Source organism: Macaca nemestrina, chromosome 4 (assembly GCF_043159975.1).
Source record: "Macaca nemestrina isolate mMacNem1 chromosome 4, mMacNem.hap1, whole genome shotgun sequence".
In the NCBI taxonomy this organism is placed as follows: domain Eukaryota; kingdom Metazoa; phylum Chordata; class Mammalia; order Primates; family Cercopithecidae; genus Macaca; species Macaca nemestrina.
In genome coordinates, this window is record NC_092128.1 from 118,175,364 (window position 1) to 118,190,207 (window position 14,844).

The following is a 14,844-nucleotide window of genomic DNA, read 5'->3' on the forward strand; positions in this document are numbered from 1 at the left end:
AAGCCATGATCGTGCCACTGTACTCCAACCTAGAAAACAGATGGAGATCTTGTCTCAAAAAAAAAAAAAAAAAAAAAAAAGAATACTTCCAAATTGATTGGGGCCAGTATTATTTTGATACCAAAACCAGACAAAGACAACACAGGAAAAGAAAGACAACTACAGGCCAATACCTTTTATGAACATAGACAAAATTCTCAGTAAAGTACTAGAAATCAAACCTAGCATGCAGAAAAAGATGTATACATCATGACCAAATGGAATTTGTTCCCAGACTGTAAGAGTGATTCAACATCTGAAAATCAATCAATTTTATATAACTTGTGTCTTAGTTTGTTTGTGTTATTATAATAAAATACCTGAGACTGGGTAATGTATAAAGAACAGAAATTTATTTTCCCAGTTTTGGAATCTGGGAAGTCTGAGATCAAGACACCAGTAGGTTCAGTGTCTGATGAGGCTGCTCTCTGCTTCCAAGGTGGCACCTGTTGCCGCCTCCTCCAGAGGGGAAGAAGGCTGTGACCTCACATGACAGAAGGGACAGAACAACAAAAGGGGGCCTAGCTAGTTCCCTCCAGCCATTTCATAAAGTGACTAATTTCATTTATGAGAGCAGAACCCTTATGGCCTAATCACCTCCTACAGGCACTACCTCTTACTACTGTTGCATTGGGGATAAAGTTTCAACAGAAATTTTAGAGAGGACAAAAACATAACAAATTAACAGACTAAGGTACAAAAAACATATAATCATCTCCATAGACCTAGGAAAAGCATTTAACAAAATCTAATACTTTTTTATAATGAAATACACACACAGGCCAGGCGCGGTGGCTCACGCCTGTAATCCCAGCACTTTGGGAGGCCGAGACGGGCGGATCACGAGGTCAGGTGATCGAGACCATCCTGGCTAACCGGATGAAACCTGTCTCTACTAAAAAATACAAAAAAACTAGCCGGGCGAGGTGGCGAGCGCCTGTAGTCCCAGCTACTCCGGAGGCTGAGGCAGGAGAATGGCATAAACCCGGGAGGCGGAGCTTGCAGGGAGCTGAGATCCGGCCACTGCACTCCAGCCTGGGTGACAAAGCGAGACTCCATCTCAACAACAACAACAAAAAAAAGAAGTACACACATAACAAACTAGGAATAGAAGAGAACATCCTCAACCCGATAACGGTTGTCTATGAAAGGCCTCTAGCTAATATTTATATGAAGTGATGAAAGACTGAGTGCTTCCTCCTTAAAAACAGGGAAGAAGACCAGGATTTCCACGCTTGTCACTCTGTTCAGCACTGAACTGGAGGTTCTAGTCAAGAGAATTAGGCAAGAAAAAGAAATGGAAGGCATCCAGATTAGAAAGAAAGAAGCAAAATTATCTCTAGTGACAGATGACATGATCTTATATACAGAACATCTCAAGGAATTCAGTGAAAAACCATTAACACTAACAAACACATTCAACAGGGTTATAGGATACAAGATATTCCCCCCCAAACAGATGTATAGACTTGACAAATCCCTATGAAAATCCCAGCTGGCTTTTGTTTTGTTTTGTTTTTCTATCCCCTTCAGCAGGTGTCTGGAGCCCCAGTCTGCCCCAGCCAGAGCAAGGCTGAAGAGGCTGGCTGGCACCAAAGCCATTGTGCCATGCCTGTGCTGCTTTGTTTTTGCAGAGATTGGCAGGCTGATTCTAAAACTCATATGGAAATATGAGAGACCTGAAATACCCAACCTTGTAAAAAGAACAAAGTTAGTGGGTTCAGCCTTTTCAGTTTCAGAATTTACTACTAAACTATAGCAATCAAGGCAGCATAGTACTGGTATGAAGAGAGACATTTAGACTAATGGAATAGAATTGAGAATCAAGAAACAAACCTTTTAATTAGGTTATCAATTATAAAAATACAGATAACCTATATAAAAATGGGTAAAGTACTAAGTAGACATTTCTTCAAGGAAGATATACAAAGCACACGAAAAGATGCTCAGCCTCATCAATTACTGGAGAAATGCAAGTCCAAACCTTAATGAGATACTACTTCATACTAACTAGAACAGCTGTGAACAAAAGGACAATAACCATTGTTGGTTAGGATATCAAGAAACTGGAACCCTCACACATTGCTAGTGGGAATATAATGGTGCAGCCAGTATGGAAAACAATTTGGTAGTTACCGTATGACACAGTGTTTCCACTCCTAGTTACCTACCCAAGGAAAATGAAATTACATACTCACACAAAAACTTGCACATAAATGTTCATAGCAGTGTGATTCATGATAGCCAAAAAGTGAAAACAACCCACACATTCATCAACTAATGAATGAATAAATAAAACATGGTATGTTCAAAAACAATAAAATATTATTCAGCAATAAAAAAGAATGAAGTGCTGATACATTCTACTACACAGATGAAACTTGAAAACATTCATTCATATGCGAAGCGAAAAAAGACAGTTACTTAAGATCATATGTTGTATTATCTCACTTACATGAAATTTTCAGAATCAACAAACCTGTAGATATGAAACAGATCTGTGGTTGTCTGGGGCTGGTGGGAGGAAGCTGGGTGGTGGGTAAAGGGAGTGACTGTCAATAAGTCAAGGTTTTCACGGGATGAGGAAAATTGTCTAAAACTAGCTTATGGTGAAGGCTGCATAATTCAATAAATTATTAAAACCAAGGAACTGCATACTTTAAATGGATGAACTATGTGGAATGTAAATGATATCTTTAAAAACGGTTTTTAAAAGAGAAGAAATTGAGGCCAGGCATGGTGGCTCAGGCCTGTAATCCCAGCACTTTGGGAGGCCCAGGCAGGCAGATCATGAGGTCAGGAGTTCAATACCAGCCTGACCAATATGGTGAAATCCCATCTCTACTAAAAATCCAAAAATTAGTTGGGCGTGGTGGCGCGCACCTGTGCGCTTGTGTCCTAGCTACTCAGGAGGCTGAGGCAGGAGAGTCACTTGAACCTGGGAGGCGGAGCTTGCAGTGAGCCGAGATTGTGCCATTGCACTCCAACCTGGGCGACAGAGTGAGACTATGTCTCAAAAAAAAAGGGAAGAAGAAGAAGAAAGAAGAAGAAAGAAGAAGAAGGAAGAAGAAGGAAGAAGAAGAAGAAGAAGAAGAAGAAGAAGAAGAAGAAGAAGAAGAAGAAGAAGAAGAAGAAGAAGAAGAAGAAGAAGAAGAAGAAGAAGGAGGAGGAGGAGGAGGAGGAGGAGGAGGAGGAGGAGGAGGAGGAGGAGGAGGAGGAGGAGGAGGAGGAGGAGGAGGAGGAGGCGGTGGCAGCTTTACAGGCTCTGAAGCACCTGCACAAATGCCATGCAAATATGAGTTAGCAGGAGTGCAGTGATAGCACCCGGACTCTTTTATTTGCTCCATCTTGAGAAGATGAGTTCCTGACACGTTTTTGACACTTGTTAACAACTTGGGGGACAGCCAACTCTGGAGGAAATACAAACAATGGCTAGGATGTCTGTGTGGCATTGTGTTACTCACAGGTCCTCGGCCAGACAGTCATTTCCATGGTAGCGGGGCAGCACAGTCACCACCACAGTGCACGGCTGGACCTTGGAGCCTTTTCCATCTGTGATTTCCGTGGAAACCATGACTGTGAAGGAACATGTCAGAAGAGGGTCATCTTGGACATGTGGGTTACAGAGATGCTTCTTCACACACAGACAGCATCTTCTGGATGACTAAAACTGTGACAAGTGCTAGAAAAGGGGCCAGGTTCCGGGCCACAAGGAGCCCAGGGAGTGAAATACAAACTCGGCAATGGACCGTAAAGGCTTGGGGTTATAGTATGACTAGTCTCTAAATGATATATAGAAATTTAACAGGCCTAGAAAAAAGGCGAAGAAGAATTCTGACAGAGGGGACTTTTTAAAAGACCTAAGATCTGTTTGGGGGACCCAGGAATTCCTTCATGTAACATGGGTGCAGGGCTGTAGTGAGGAGACCTGCAGATCAGGCTCAGGGTGCAGGTGATGGCCAGATAGTGAGGGTCACAGGTACCGTCATGGGAACCACACAGAAAGATTGACGCCCAGGTGTGCCCTGCGTATCTTCATAACAACATTCTCAACCTGAAACCCAGTGCCAAGGATTGGGGACTTAATTTTGGAAGTCAGTGCTTCTCAAGATGTGGTCTACGGACAGTTGCAGCCCAATAGCCAGGAATCCTGTCTAAAAGCAAATTCTGGACTCCATCTTCTCCCCATGACTCTGAGTCAGTGGATACTAGGTGGGCCCTGGAGGCAGTAATTTTAACAAATACTCTTAACAGATAAGGTTGGTCCTATGCACAGACATAGAAAGTCTAAGAGAAGGAGCAGTTTTTAGGCAAGACTCCACTAACTTTGACAAGCTGAGTCTGTGCCATACTCACTCATGCAAAAGACAGGACAAGAAAAGGTGTGCATTATTTACTATATTGTATTTATTTTGCTTATGTTTGCCCCCTTATAAATTTTGGGTTCAGGTATTCATAGGAATTGACTGTACTGATCCTGACAATTATAAACAAATACTATGGTTGTGAATGATTTGAGTAACATCACTAACCCTGACACTGCTCCGGGACTGTGACCTAAAATTTGGTCTGTAAATTTATGTTAAAAAACCCTTACTTCCAACACAGAGCTGAGGCCCTGGCCCAAGGTCCTTCTCCTGGGACATTTGCTCAGCCTAGGTCTCACATAACCCTGTATGCAGCTTGACTTCAAAAAAACTCAAGATCAAATGGAGTATAAAGTCACTGTGATACAAAGCAGAGCATGATTATGAAGATCTCAAAATGCTCTGCTCAGAAGTTTTTCTCAATATAATTGACTCGTATCTACAAGAAGGTGCAAGTATTTCTAACTGAAGGTGACAGGCAAGGTCTCACGAAGAAGGGGGCACTTCAGCTTGGCTTAAAGGAGAGGTGAAACTTAAATAAATCAGGTGAATGAAGTAGTTCAGACTTCAGGCTTAATAATCTTACCAGCCCAAATCAAAGAAACTTCTAGATCAGCGACTCTCAACCTTTCCTGCACGTCAGAATCCTCCAGATGTTTAAAAAATAAAACAGAAATGTAAAAAGTCACCACCCCCTAAGATTTTTATTTAACTTGCCTGGGGTTGTGCATGACAAGACACCTTCCTAAATGGTTGCATGTCTCTTATACTCAGTTGAAACCAGTTCCAAGGGACTGGGTTAGAAGTGACCACAACCTCAGGAACAGGGTCAGAGGAGAAAGTTGTCAACACTGGGGGATTCATTTTGTTTAGAGGTTATGTTACTAACATACTAACTCAACATTCATTTACCCCACATTTTGTTCCTTAGCGGAATACCTTGATTCGGTTTTATCTATAATAAATGCAAGATTCACCAGATATGACATATTTCTTTAGTAAATAAGAAATGCCCTGATTTTAAATATCTATATATGAAAAAACATTCTCTGGCATTTTATCATATACAGTATATTTCAGTTAAAATTTAAGATATAAAAAACTGATTTAATTTATTGATATTACTAATGTTCTTTCTGCACTAAAAGGTAGGTAGTCAACCTAAACTGAAAAGCATTAAACTGATCAAGGTGAATACATAATTTTATTTTCTAGACACAGTTCAGTTTTTGAAAACCAGGAAAAAAGGTTTAGAACTCTAAGTTGGCACAGCTAGTGACCCCAGCTGGCACCATGGCTTACCTTTGTAATTGTCCAAGTGCTCACCAGCTGGCAACACAAAATAATACTGGCTGTCTCTCCCATGGTACAAAGTGTGTTTGGAGGCGTTTCCTATCTGGTAACTAAATTCATAATGGAAGTCCTATGATCCAGTCCATGGGAGCAAAAATAGTATAAATGAACACACTGTGAATGACATCCCAATACACACACACGTGCCTGAGCCTTCATTGCACCAAGGATGTTCTTCACAGCCAAGAAGAAGGTGACAGGTAAGCAGCACTCCCAGCTGCCCAGAGCCCTGGGCCCTGCAGGGCTCTCCGTTCCCCGAGCCCAAAGGGCTCCTCGAACAGCACTGAGATTCTTCACCAGTGTCTGTGTCCTCTCCTTGCCCTGGAACCTCCCCACAGTCACAGATCAGACTGTCACAGCCCCCTCAGGGTGAAGGGCCCCAGCTGCCCCTCAGCTTCCCCACTGCTGGGCATCACACAGCAGGAGGAGCAGGAGGGAGGGGTGGGGCTGCCTCAAGGGAAGGCCATGGTCTGGGCTGTCTGGAGGACAAGGGTGGGGCTTCCTACAGAAGGGGTCAGGCAGAAGGGCAGGGAGGTCAGTGTCCTGGCTGAGAGGATGGAGAGGGCAGTGCCAGGGTCGCAATAACACAGGCTCCTGCCCTGCCTGCTCACCACCTGAGGAATCCATCTTTTTTATTTTTTTGAGACGGAGTCTCGCACTGTCTCCCAGGCTGGAGTGTAATGGCGTGATCTCGGCTCACTGCAACCTCCGTCTCCTGGGTTCAAGCAATTCTCCTGCCTCAGTCTCCCAAGTAGCTGGGATTACAGGCGCCCACCACCATGCCCGGCTAATTTTTGTATTTTTAGTAGAGACAGCGTTTCACCATGTCGGGCAGGCTGGTTTGCATTCATCTTTTTAAATCCATCCTCTCATTTCACCCTCTCAAGACCCTGAGCAACAAAATCACAATGGTCTTCTCCATGGCTCAGAGAAAGAGTGAGGGTAAGTCCGTGTTAGAGATGTGACCTGGGAGGGAAAGGGCCAGGCTCCTCTCCTTACTTTGGGTCACGTGCCTGCCTTTTTCTTCAGGGCAGCATTAACGGAGGCCCCTGCTCTAACCAGGCTTCAGGGCAGTGGATGCACTGCCACGTCTCCTGGTGAGCAGGCCCTTGTCTCTTTGTGAAATTCTGAACCTTCTCAACCAGGGGGCCACTTTGCACTCCTCTCATTGGTGGGTGGGGAAGTCCATTCATGCCTAACCAACTTTCCAACATTCAACTGCAGGCTGAATTCCTTCACAGGTAGGAAGGACGTCGCTGTCCATTCCTACAGCACCCGTGATTGCTGTGACTGCCAGGTGCCACTGTCTGGGGTCACTCAGGACAGACATGGGGTTGTCCACGTACCGGTTTTCCAGACATGCAGAAGACACTGAAGACGGTGTGTGCCTCCAGACCGTGGTGGGGTTGCACCTGACAGACCATGTCCCGCGGAGCCGGGTTGACTGTCAAGTATAGCTGAGTTTTACCCAGTAAGCCGTGCTTTGAAGCTAAAGAGAAAGATGAAGCAGGGGTTTCACCCATGATGGAGAATTACAGCAGCATAGGATTAAGTTTTTATAGATAAACCTTATAGCAGGGATTCTGAAAGTAGGGTCCCCAGACCAGCAGCATCGGACTCACCTGGGAATTTGTCAGAAATGCAGATTCTTGAGCCCCACCCCAGACCTGCTGACTCAGAAACTGAGACTCAGTGATAGTTTTCACATACGTTAGGGGATTCTGAAGTGCTGGGGTTTGAGAACCACTGCCTATAGCATTCATTAATCTAACAAACATTCACTGGGTGGGACAGGTACTATCCTAGGCCCTGGGGAGACAGAAGTGGCTCCCTACCTGGGAGACACATGGCAACCACCCAGACAGAAACCAAAGCCTAGGGGAGAGATGATGCTGACAGACCCATCACCCAGCAAAGCAGACTTTCTCCATTCTCTTGGATTCTTTCAAAACCTTAGCCACATACACACATAAGTACAGCTTAGTTGAATGTATAGCACTGATACAACTTTATATTTTTATTTATTTATTTATTTGAGACAGAGTTTTGCTCTTGTTGCCCAGGCTGGAGTGCAATGGCACAATCTTGGCTCACTGCAACCTCTGCCTCCCAGTTTCAAGCGATTCTCCTGCCTCAGCCTCCCGAGTAGCTGGGATTACAGGCATGCGCCACCACGCCCAGCTAATTCTGTATTTTTAGTAGAGACGGGGTTTCACCATGTTGGTCAGGCTGGTCTTGAACTCCCAACCTCAGGTAAATTGCCCGCCTCAGCCTCCCAAAGTGCTGGGATTACAGGTGTGAGCCACCGCGCCAGGCCTATTTTGTTTTATTAACTATATTAATATCATAACTATTTTCCATGTTGACATAGAGCATTCAAAATCACTACTGTGAATAGCTGCCTAAGATTCCATGGAACAGATATACCCAAATATGCATAACTATTATCCCCAACAATTAAACATTTTGCTTATTTTCCATTTTCTGTTATTATTGATCATCCCATAATGATTATTCTCATACATATAGTTTTTAAATGTTTAATGTATTTTTCTTGAGATGGATTATAGAAATGAAATTTACATGTCAAATGGTTTAAAATCTTGATGATCATCATCCTCATCATAACAGCAGGTACCATCTATCAAGCCTCGGCTACATACCAGATGCCCTACTAGACACTGTTCTTGTATTATCCTATCTAACAGTCGCATCAACCGTGGAAGACAGATCTCATAACAAAAGTAAAACCCAAGAGAAAAGGATGATGAATCCTGCCTGGCTGACCAGGGAAATCTCCACAAAAGAAGACACATTTGAGCTAGCAGTCTTGGTATATCAGTCTTATACTGGGCTTAGGAAGAGATGTGGGGAAAAGAATGGGCATTCCAGCCAAAATAACCAGAGGGAAAGACTTAGAGTCACTAGAGGGTCTGGTGTTATCCAAAGAGCATGGGAAGGGAGGGCAGCAGTCAGTGAGGGTGTGCAAGGCTGAGGGACAGGAGGCTGATGGGAGACCTGGAGCCTCAGTGCACACCTGGCAGCCAGCCAAGGACACTGACCAGGTCCGTGGGCCATGGAGAGGCTCTCAGGTGTCTCCTGCGCCAGTAAGGGATATGGCCCAGCTAAGAGAACTGTCTTTAAACTTATCACTTAGGCAAATTTCAGAGGTAAAAGAAAGAGGTCCAGCCAAAAGGCAAAAGGTATTTGTTGAAACCAAAGCAAACGCTGCCCGTCTTGTACCCGAAGCAGGGACCCAAGGCTAGTTGTTAAATGCTAAATGTGGAAGGGGCAGGTGTTTATAGAAACTGTGAGAATCAAGATGAGCCTCAAGGAATGTCATTGAGTCCAGCCCAGTCAGTTCTCAGGAGAAAGTGAACCTCGAGTTTCCCACTTGCATGACACAAGAGTTCACATAGAATTCAAGTTTGCAAATTCCTGGTGGGTTTTGACTAATGCAAAACTGTGGATGTTGAACCAAACCTATCCATAGATAAAAATTGTTGGCTGGGCGCGGTGGCTCATGGCTACAATTCCAGTGGTTGGGGAGGCCGAGGCAGGTGGATAGATCACTTGAGGTCAGGGGTTCGAGACCAGCCTGGCCAACATGGTGAAACCCCAACTCTACTAAAAATACAAAAAATTAGCCGGCCGTGGTGGCAGACGGCTGCAATCCCAATCCCAGCTACTCAGGAGGCTGAGGCAGGAGAATTGCTTAAACCTGGGAGGCAGAGGTCAGAGTGAGCTGAGACCGTGCCTCTGCACTCCAGCCTGGGCAACGGAGTGAGACTCTGTCTCAAAAACAAAACAAAACAAAACAAAATAAAATTGTTAAGTCCACTGTGCTTGTCATATGGAATGAAAACCTCTAGAAATGGGGGAAAATGTCTACCAGTTCCCCTAAACGATGATCTCAGATTGAGATAGGCATGGAAGTGCAAGAAGGAATGCACAGCAAGGGTAAGAGGAGGCTAGGCGGTGAATTTCAATGAACATCAGCGGCACAAAACAAGCAATAACACCTTTCTAGGGTTTAAATAGAGAAAGGGAGAGAGATTACGGACAGATTTGCAGGAAAGCAATCAACTTGTCCAGCTGTCTAGCATAAATAAGAGATATATGTAATTTTTTTTTTTTTTGAGACAGTCTTGCCCTGTTGTCCAGGCAGGAATGCAGTGCACAATCTCGGCTCACTGCAAGCTCCACCTCCCAGGTTCACGCCATTCTCCTGCCTCGGCCTCCCAAGTAGCTGGGACTATAGGGGCCCGCCACCACACCCAGCCAATTTTTTGTATTTTTAGTAGAGACGGGGTTTCGCTGTGTTAGCCAGGTTGGTCTCGATCTCCTGACCTCGTGATCCGCCCGCCTCGGCCTCCCAAAGTGCTGGGATTACAGGCGTAAGTCACCGCACCCAGCCCTATATATAGGTAATTTTTTAAAAAGGCAACTGCTCAGTCTTTACCCTGATGTAGACCTGCACCCCATTCCTCAGAAAGAGTAAACTCACAGAGATTCAGCAGGACTCCTTCCCATCCTCTCATAAATGCAACTGACAATGTAACATACCCACAGATGCTTGCAGGACGTATGTCTCTCCACTGTTTAGAGAGTATGGCTTGATTGTCACCGTCTGTTCTGTAATACCTGCAGAAAAGACGTGGCTACATGGAAACGACAGTCAGTGGACTCAGGGACAGAAGTCACACAGAGTCCTTGGGAATGGGCTCCACTCTTCCCCCAGGGGTGAAATTAACATAGATACTAGTGAAACATGCCACTCCTGCTTGGAAAGTTGGTTGGTTAGTGCCTGCTATAAAGAGCCTCTCCTGCTCAACAGAAGCATTACTGAGGATGGTCCATCCATCCCTGGCTCAGGGACACTAATGTCCCAAGCAACAAGAGAATTCTGTTAAGATCTTATTTTATATGTTTATAATTATGTTCATGTTTAATTTGGCAATTTTATAAATCATACTATAAAGTATGATTAAGGAATTTTGAAGCTATTTTTAAGTCTGCAGAATACTGGTTATGGACAATTTTTAACCTGGGTGTAACTGCTGACCGTGGTGACTGGATTATTTCCTTAGCAGGGAGAGGCTGACCCCACACTACTTACCCTGAAAAAAGGACAGATCCGAAATACAAGATGGATGATCTAAACATGGACAGTTTCTAAAATCACAATTTTACAATAGTACTTCCCGAAATGGTTCAAGGAAAGGGTGAAGGAAAAATTATCTAAAAATAGTGTGAAATCCAGATCCTCAAGAGGTCTGTAGGGATGACACAAGCACATGCATTACCACGAAAGGGGGCGATCCAACAAATTGAGCAAAATCAGCATGTCTGGGCTGGCAAAATACATTAGAAATTCAATTGCTCTTCAGGAGCAACTTCATTTTGATCAATTCATGTAAATCCTTGACCACCCTACAAAAGGCTGTCACAGAAAAGGCTGTGCACACCAAGGTGTCTGCACACACAGAATGTGCAGCACTTGGCAGCGCCCCTCTTCCCCTTTGGTCTGCACACAGGGAGCTCCTGGTAGCAACAGATGCTAACTTTACTTTTCTTAGAAGAGTCTCAGGCCATAGTCCATAGAGGAACAAGCACAAGTAGAAAAGGTACCACAATTCTAAATACTCATCTAATAAAATGAAAAGTTCAGAAGAAATTGAGGACTGATATCTAAAAGCTTTAGAAATATTGCAAATTGCAGGGTACAAAGAGGACATTCATACCTGAGGATGAATAGCCTTGGAATACTGCTCGGCTCAGCAGGGCCTTGCGCCAGTCAATCATGAGGACAGGCTTGGCTCTGCCTGCAGACAGGGAGGGGTCCACCAGGTTATCCCCATCTCCAGGGCTCTCCTCGGCACTTAAGCTAGGTCCTGATTCTGGAAAGCTGGTGTCCTTCGCTAGGAAGATAAACCAAGCCAATAGATATTAAAGAAAAAAAGTCATGATGATCTTAAAGCATTAGTGATTCAATGCTAATATTAATAACTATTTGTACTATTGCTGGATACTGCATATCTAATATAACGTCTTCAGCAGCTAAACATATTCAAGAGATGTACTTTGTTATCATGTAATTAGTGGACCAATGGCCTCTTCCCTCCCTCCCTCCCTCCCTCCCTTCCTTCCTTCTACAAGATTTATTATGGTCTACTAAGTCCAGGTACTAGTCTAGAAACAGGAGACACAGTGTGAACCAGATCAATGGTGTCCTTGCTATCTGGAGTTTAATAGTGAGGCAGTCAGAAAAATAAATGAGAAAACACATAAATAAATAATGTAAAGTCAGTTAATGAGGGAAAGCAAAGTGGGGTATGCAGAGGAAGAGAGAGGGGTGTGGAAAGGGAGTCTTTTTGAGATGGAGTTCAGGGAGGTCATCTCTGAAGACTAAGACTAGAAGGAGCTCTTTGAAGATCTGAAGGAAGGAGTTTCCAGATTGAGTAAAACCAAAATGCCTTGGGAATGATATTCCCTAGGGTTGCAGGGTGGGAGGGAGGGAAGGAGGGCAGGAGGAGGAAAAACGTGGCTGGAGGCATTGCCAAGGTCACATCATGCTGGGCGTATGGTCATGGGCTTTCGTCCTGAGTGCCCTGGGAAGCCACTGGAGGGACCTGTCAGGAGAGTGACAACAGCCTGGTTTGTGGTGAAAAGAGTCCTCTGGCTGTCATGTGATGAAATGACAGAGGGCAGCAAGAAGAGAAGCAGCGAGAGCAGAGGAAGGGTTCCTGCATGGTCTAGGCAAGAAGGAGTCGCCGCACTTCACTTAGGCTAAGGAGGCTCCTTTAAGACTTGAAACCAAGGTCACTGAAGCAAGATGTAGTAATAAAACACAAATGTTGAGGGGTCAGAATTACTCTTGTAAGGAGGAATAATTTTATAAATGCAATACAAAGGTAGATCTTTCTTCATTCATTCAGTTGTACTGTTTAAGCACCTACTGTGAGTATCAATGTGAGTCTCTACAACAGACCTGCGTGTGTATTATAAAGACTTTTAAATGTTCTGTATGATGATGTTTTGATATACTGAAGAACAAAATGAAACAAAAGTGTTCTGGTTAAGGAGAGAGTGCTTCTCCTGGGGCTGGGGCTAGCCAACTCTTAGAGTTTACAAAAGGCCCAGCCTGCAATGTGTCTTTGATTTGCAAACTGACCAATCCAGAACCACCCCCAACAAATCATCCTGGGCAACTAGAGACCACCCTTAGGCCTAGGATCTGCTGAAATTAAACTAACTGTTTCTAAACTAATCACCCAGCCCTGCCTTGGCCTTGCCGTTCTTTCCCGTGGAAACCCCAAAAAAGACCTTGGCTTAAGCACTCCCCTTGCTCCTGTCTGCTGCCTCCAGACCTCCCTGCAGCTTCCCCATGTAGCCCTGCATGGCCTGCCATGCCTCTTTTCTCTAGGACCTGGGAGTATTTTCTTTGTTTTTCTCTCCTCTATGGCTGCACCTGACTGACCACCTCATCCAAGAACAGCGTGACACACAGGAAGGAACGTGGGAAGGGCTGGAGAAGCCGTGGAGTTGGAAGCAGCTGAGGAGGACTGTTGAAGGAAACACTGCCGCAAATCAGAGGAATAAATCGTTCATTCATCATCCATTATTCCCTCGATAGATAAATCATTCACTCCTCAGTCATTTATCCATTCATTCATCAAATAAATCATTTACCTACTCATTTGACAGATAAATCATTCACTAGACATCCATCTCTTCACTAGACAGATAAATCAGTCACTCACTGATCATCCATCTGTTCATTCGATAGATGAATAAGTCATTCACTGATCATCAATTCATTCTACAATGTGTTTACTGAGTGCCAATATGCCAGGGACTGTGATCCATCTGGGAACATAGCATAAGCTGGCCATGGAAGCTTTCCTGGAAGAGCCCAGAGCAGAAGACACAGACACAGAGAGAGCCACTAAGTGCCAGGTGCCACCTACTTCCCAGAGGAGGGAATAAATACTGAGCTGGTGTGTGTGGAGGGGGGGGGTGGTGGTGGGGGTGGTGGTCCTTACAAGACAAGCCTGAGGAAGACTTCCTAGAGAGAAATGGAGCCCAGACCTGAAGGAGGAGGCTCGCTGAACAGATAACTTAGGAAGGACATGGAGGAAGACATTTTTGGCAGACGACACCCCATGACCAAGGCATGGAAGAGCTGGGATGTCCACCCTTGGGTCTGGGGCTACTCTCAGGATTTTGGAGCATAGGGTCAGAGAAGGGCAGAAAGAAGGGAGCTAGAAATAAAGGTTTGGTTCAGACTGTGCCATGTAAGAGTTTCAACTTTTCCCTTGATTCCGTGGAGCTCTCAGTGGCTGTGTAATGGAGCAGGTGGGAAATCCAGATTGCAGAAAGGCTGTGGAGGAGAGCTGAGTGGAGAGAGGCAGCAGGCACAGAAGCACAGTCACCTGGCTGTCTTCCTCCCGATGGTATTGCTTCTTGAATATCACTGTAATAGGCTTCAAAATCTATATGAAAGGACAAAATCATAATGTTTCCTTTAAAAATCACAGAATCCCCTGAAATTAATAGCAGCTCCCCTGATGGGTCACATTGTCCTTAGTGTATTTCTAGACTCCATACATTGCTCTGTGGATTACAAAATACCCTCAGTGGTGGTGTCTTTCCTCCCTCACGACAGCTGGGCAAGGCAGGTGCCATTGCCCCAGGGCCCCAGGAGGAGGAGATGGAGCTCCAGTCGGTGTGTGGTTTCTAAGAATAACCCAGCGAGTAAGTTGAGACCAAGGCTCACATGTGGCTCTCTGCCTCCACACCCAGCATCCCATCCTCTCTTCAAGCGAGTCTTTTACTGTTCTTTTAGAGAAAACATCTCGCTCTTTTCTTTTAGAAGGAGAGAAATGGACATAAGAATGCCCTGCTGCAAATGTCGCTTCCTGTCCCCTCAGCCCTCCTTTCCCAGCGGTAGAGGCGCTCACAGCTGTCCCTCCAGCCAGCCAAGCCAAGACTGGGAGGCCTGAAGCACAGCTGAATTGACAAGAGCGTGCAGAGCATGAGACCACCATCACCCAAGAGTAAGCAGCAAAATCATACGGGGTCA

General features: G+C 44.8%; 1 protein-coding gene across 5 annotated transcripts in view; it reads right to left on the reverse strand.

Moving 5' to 3' along the window:
- The window catches only part of LOC105492393 (polycystin 1 like 1, transient receptor potential channel interacting), a 183,684-nt gene that overhangs the window by 100,155 nt on the left and 68,685 nt on the right, over positions 1 to 14,844 (reverse strand). For all 5 annotated transcript variants that reach the window (XM_071095166.1, XM_071095165.1, XM_071095163.1 and 2 more), the window contains 6 exons: positions 14,195 to 14,254; positions 11,504 to 11,680; positions 10,326 to 10,403; positions 7,106 to 7,248; positions 5,709 to 5,829; positions 3,504 to 3,615 (listed from right to left, as the gene is read on the reverse strand). In XM_071095166.1, the coding sequence (XP_070951267.1) occupies positions 3,504 to 3,615; positions 5,709 to 5,829; positions 7,106 to 7,248; positions 10,326 to 10,403; positions 11,504 to 11,680; positions 14,195 to 14,254 (691 nt within the window). The remainder of the gene's footprint in view (positions 1 to 3,503; positions 3,616 to 5,708; positions 5,830 to 7,105; positions 7,249 to 10,325; positions 10,404 to 11,503; positions 11,681 to 14,194; positions 14,255 to 14,844) is intronic.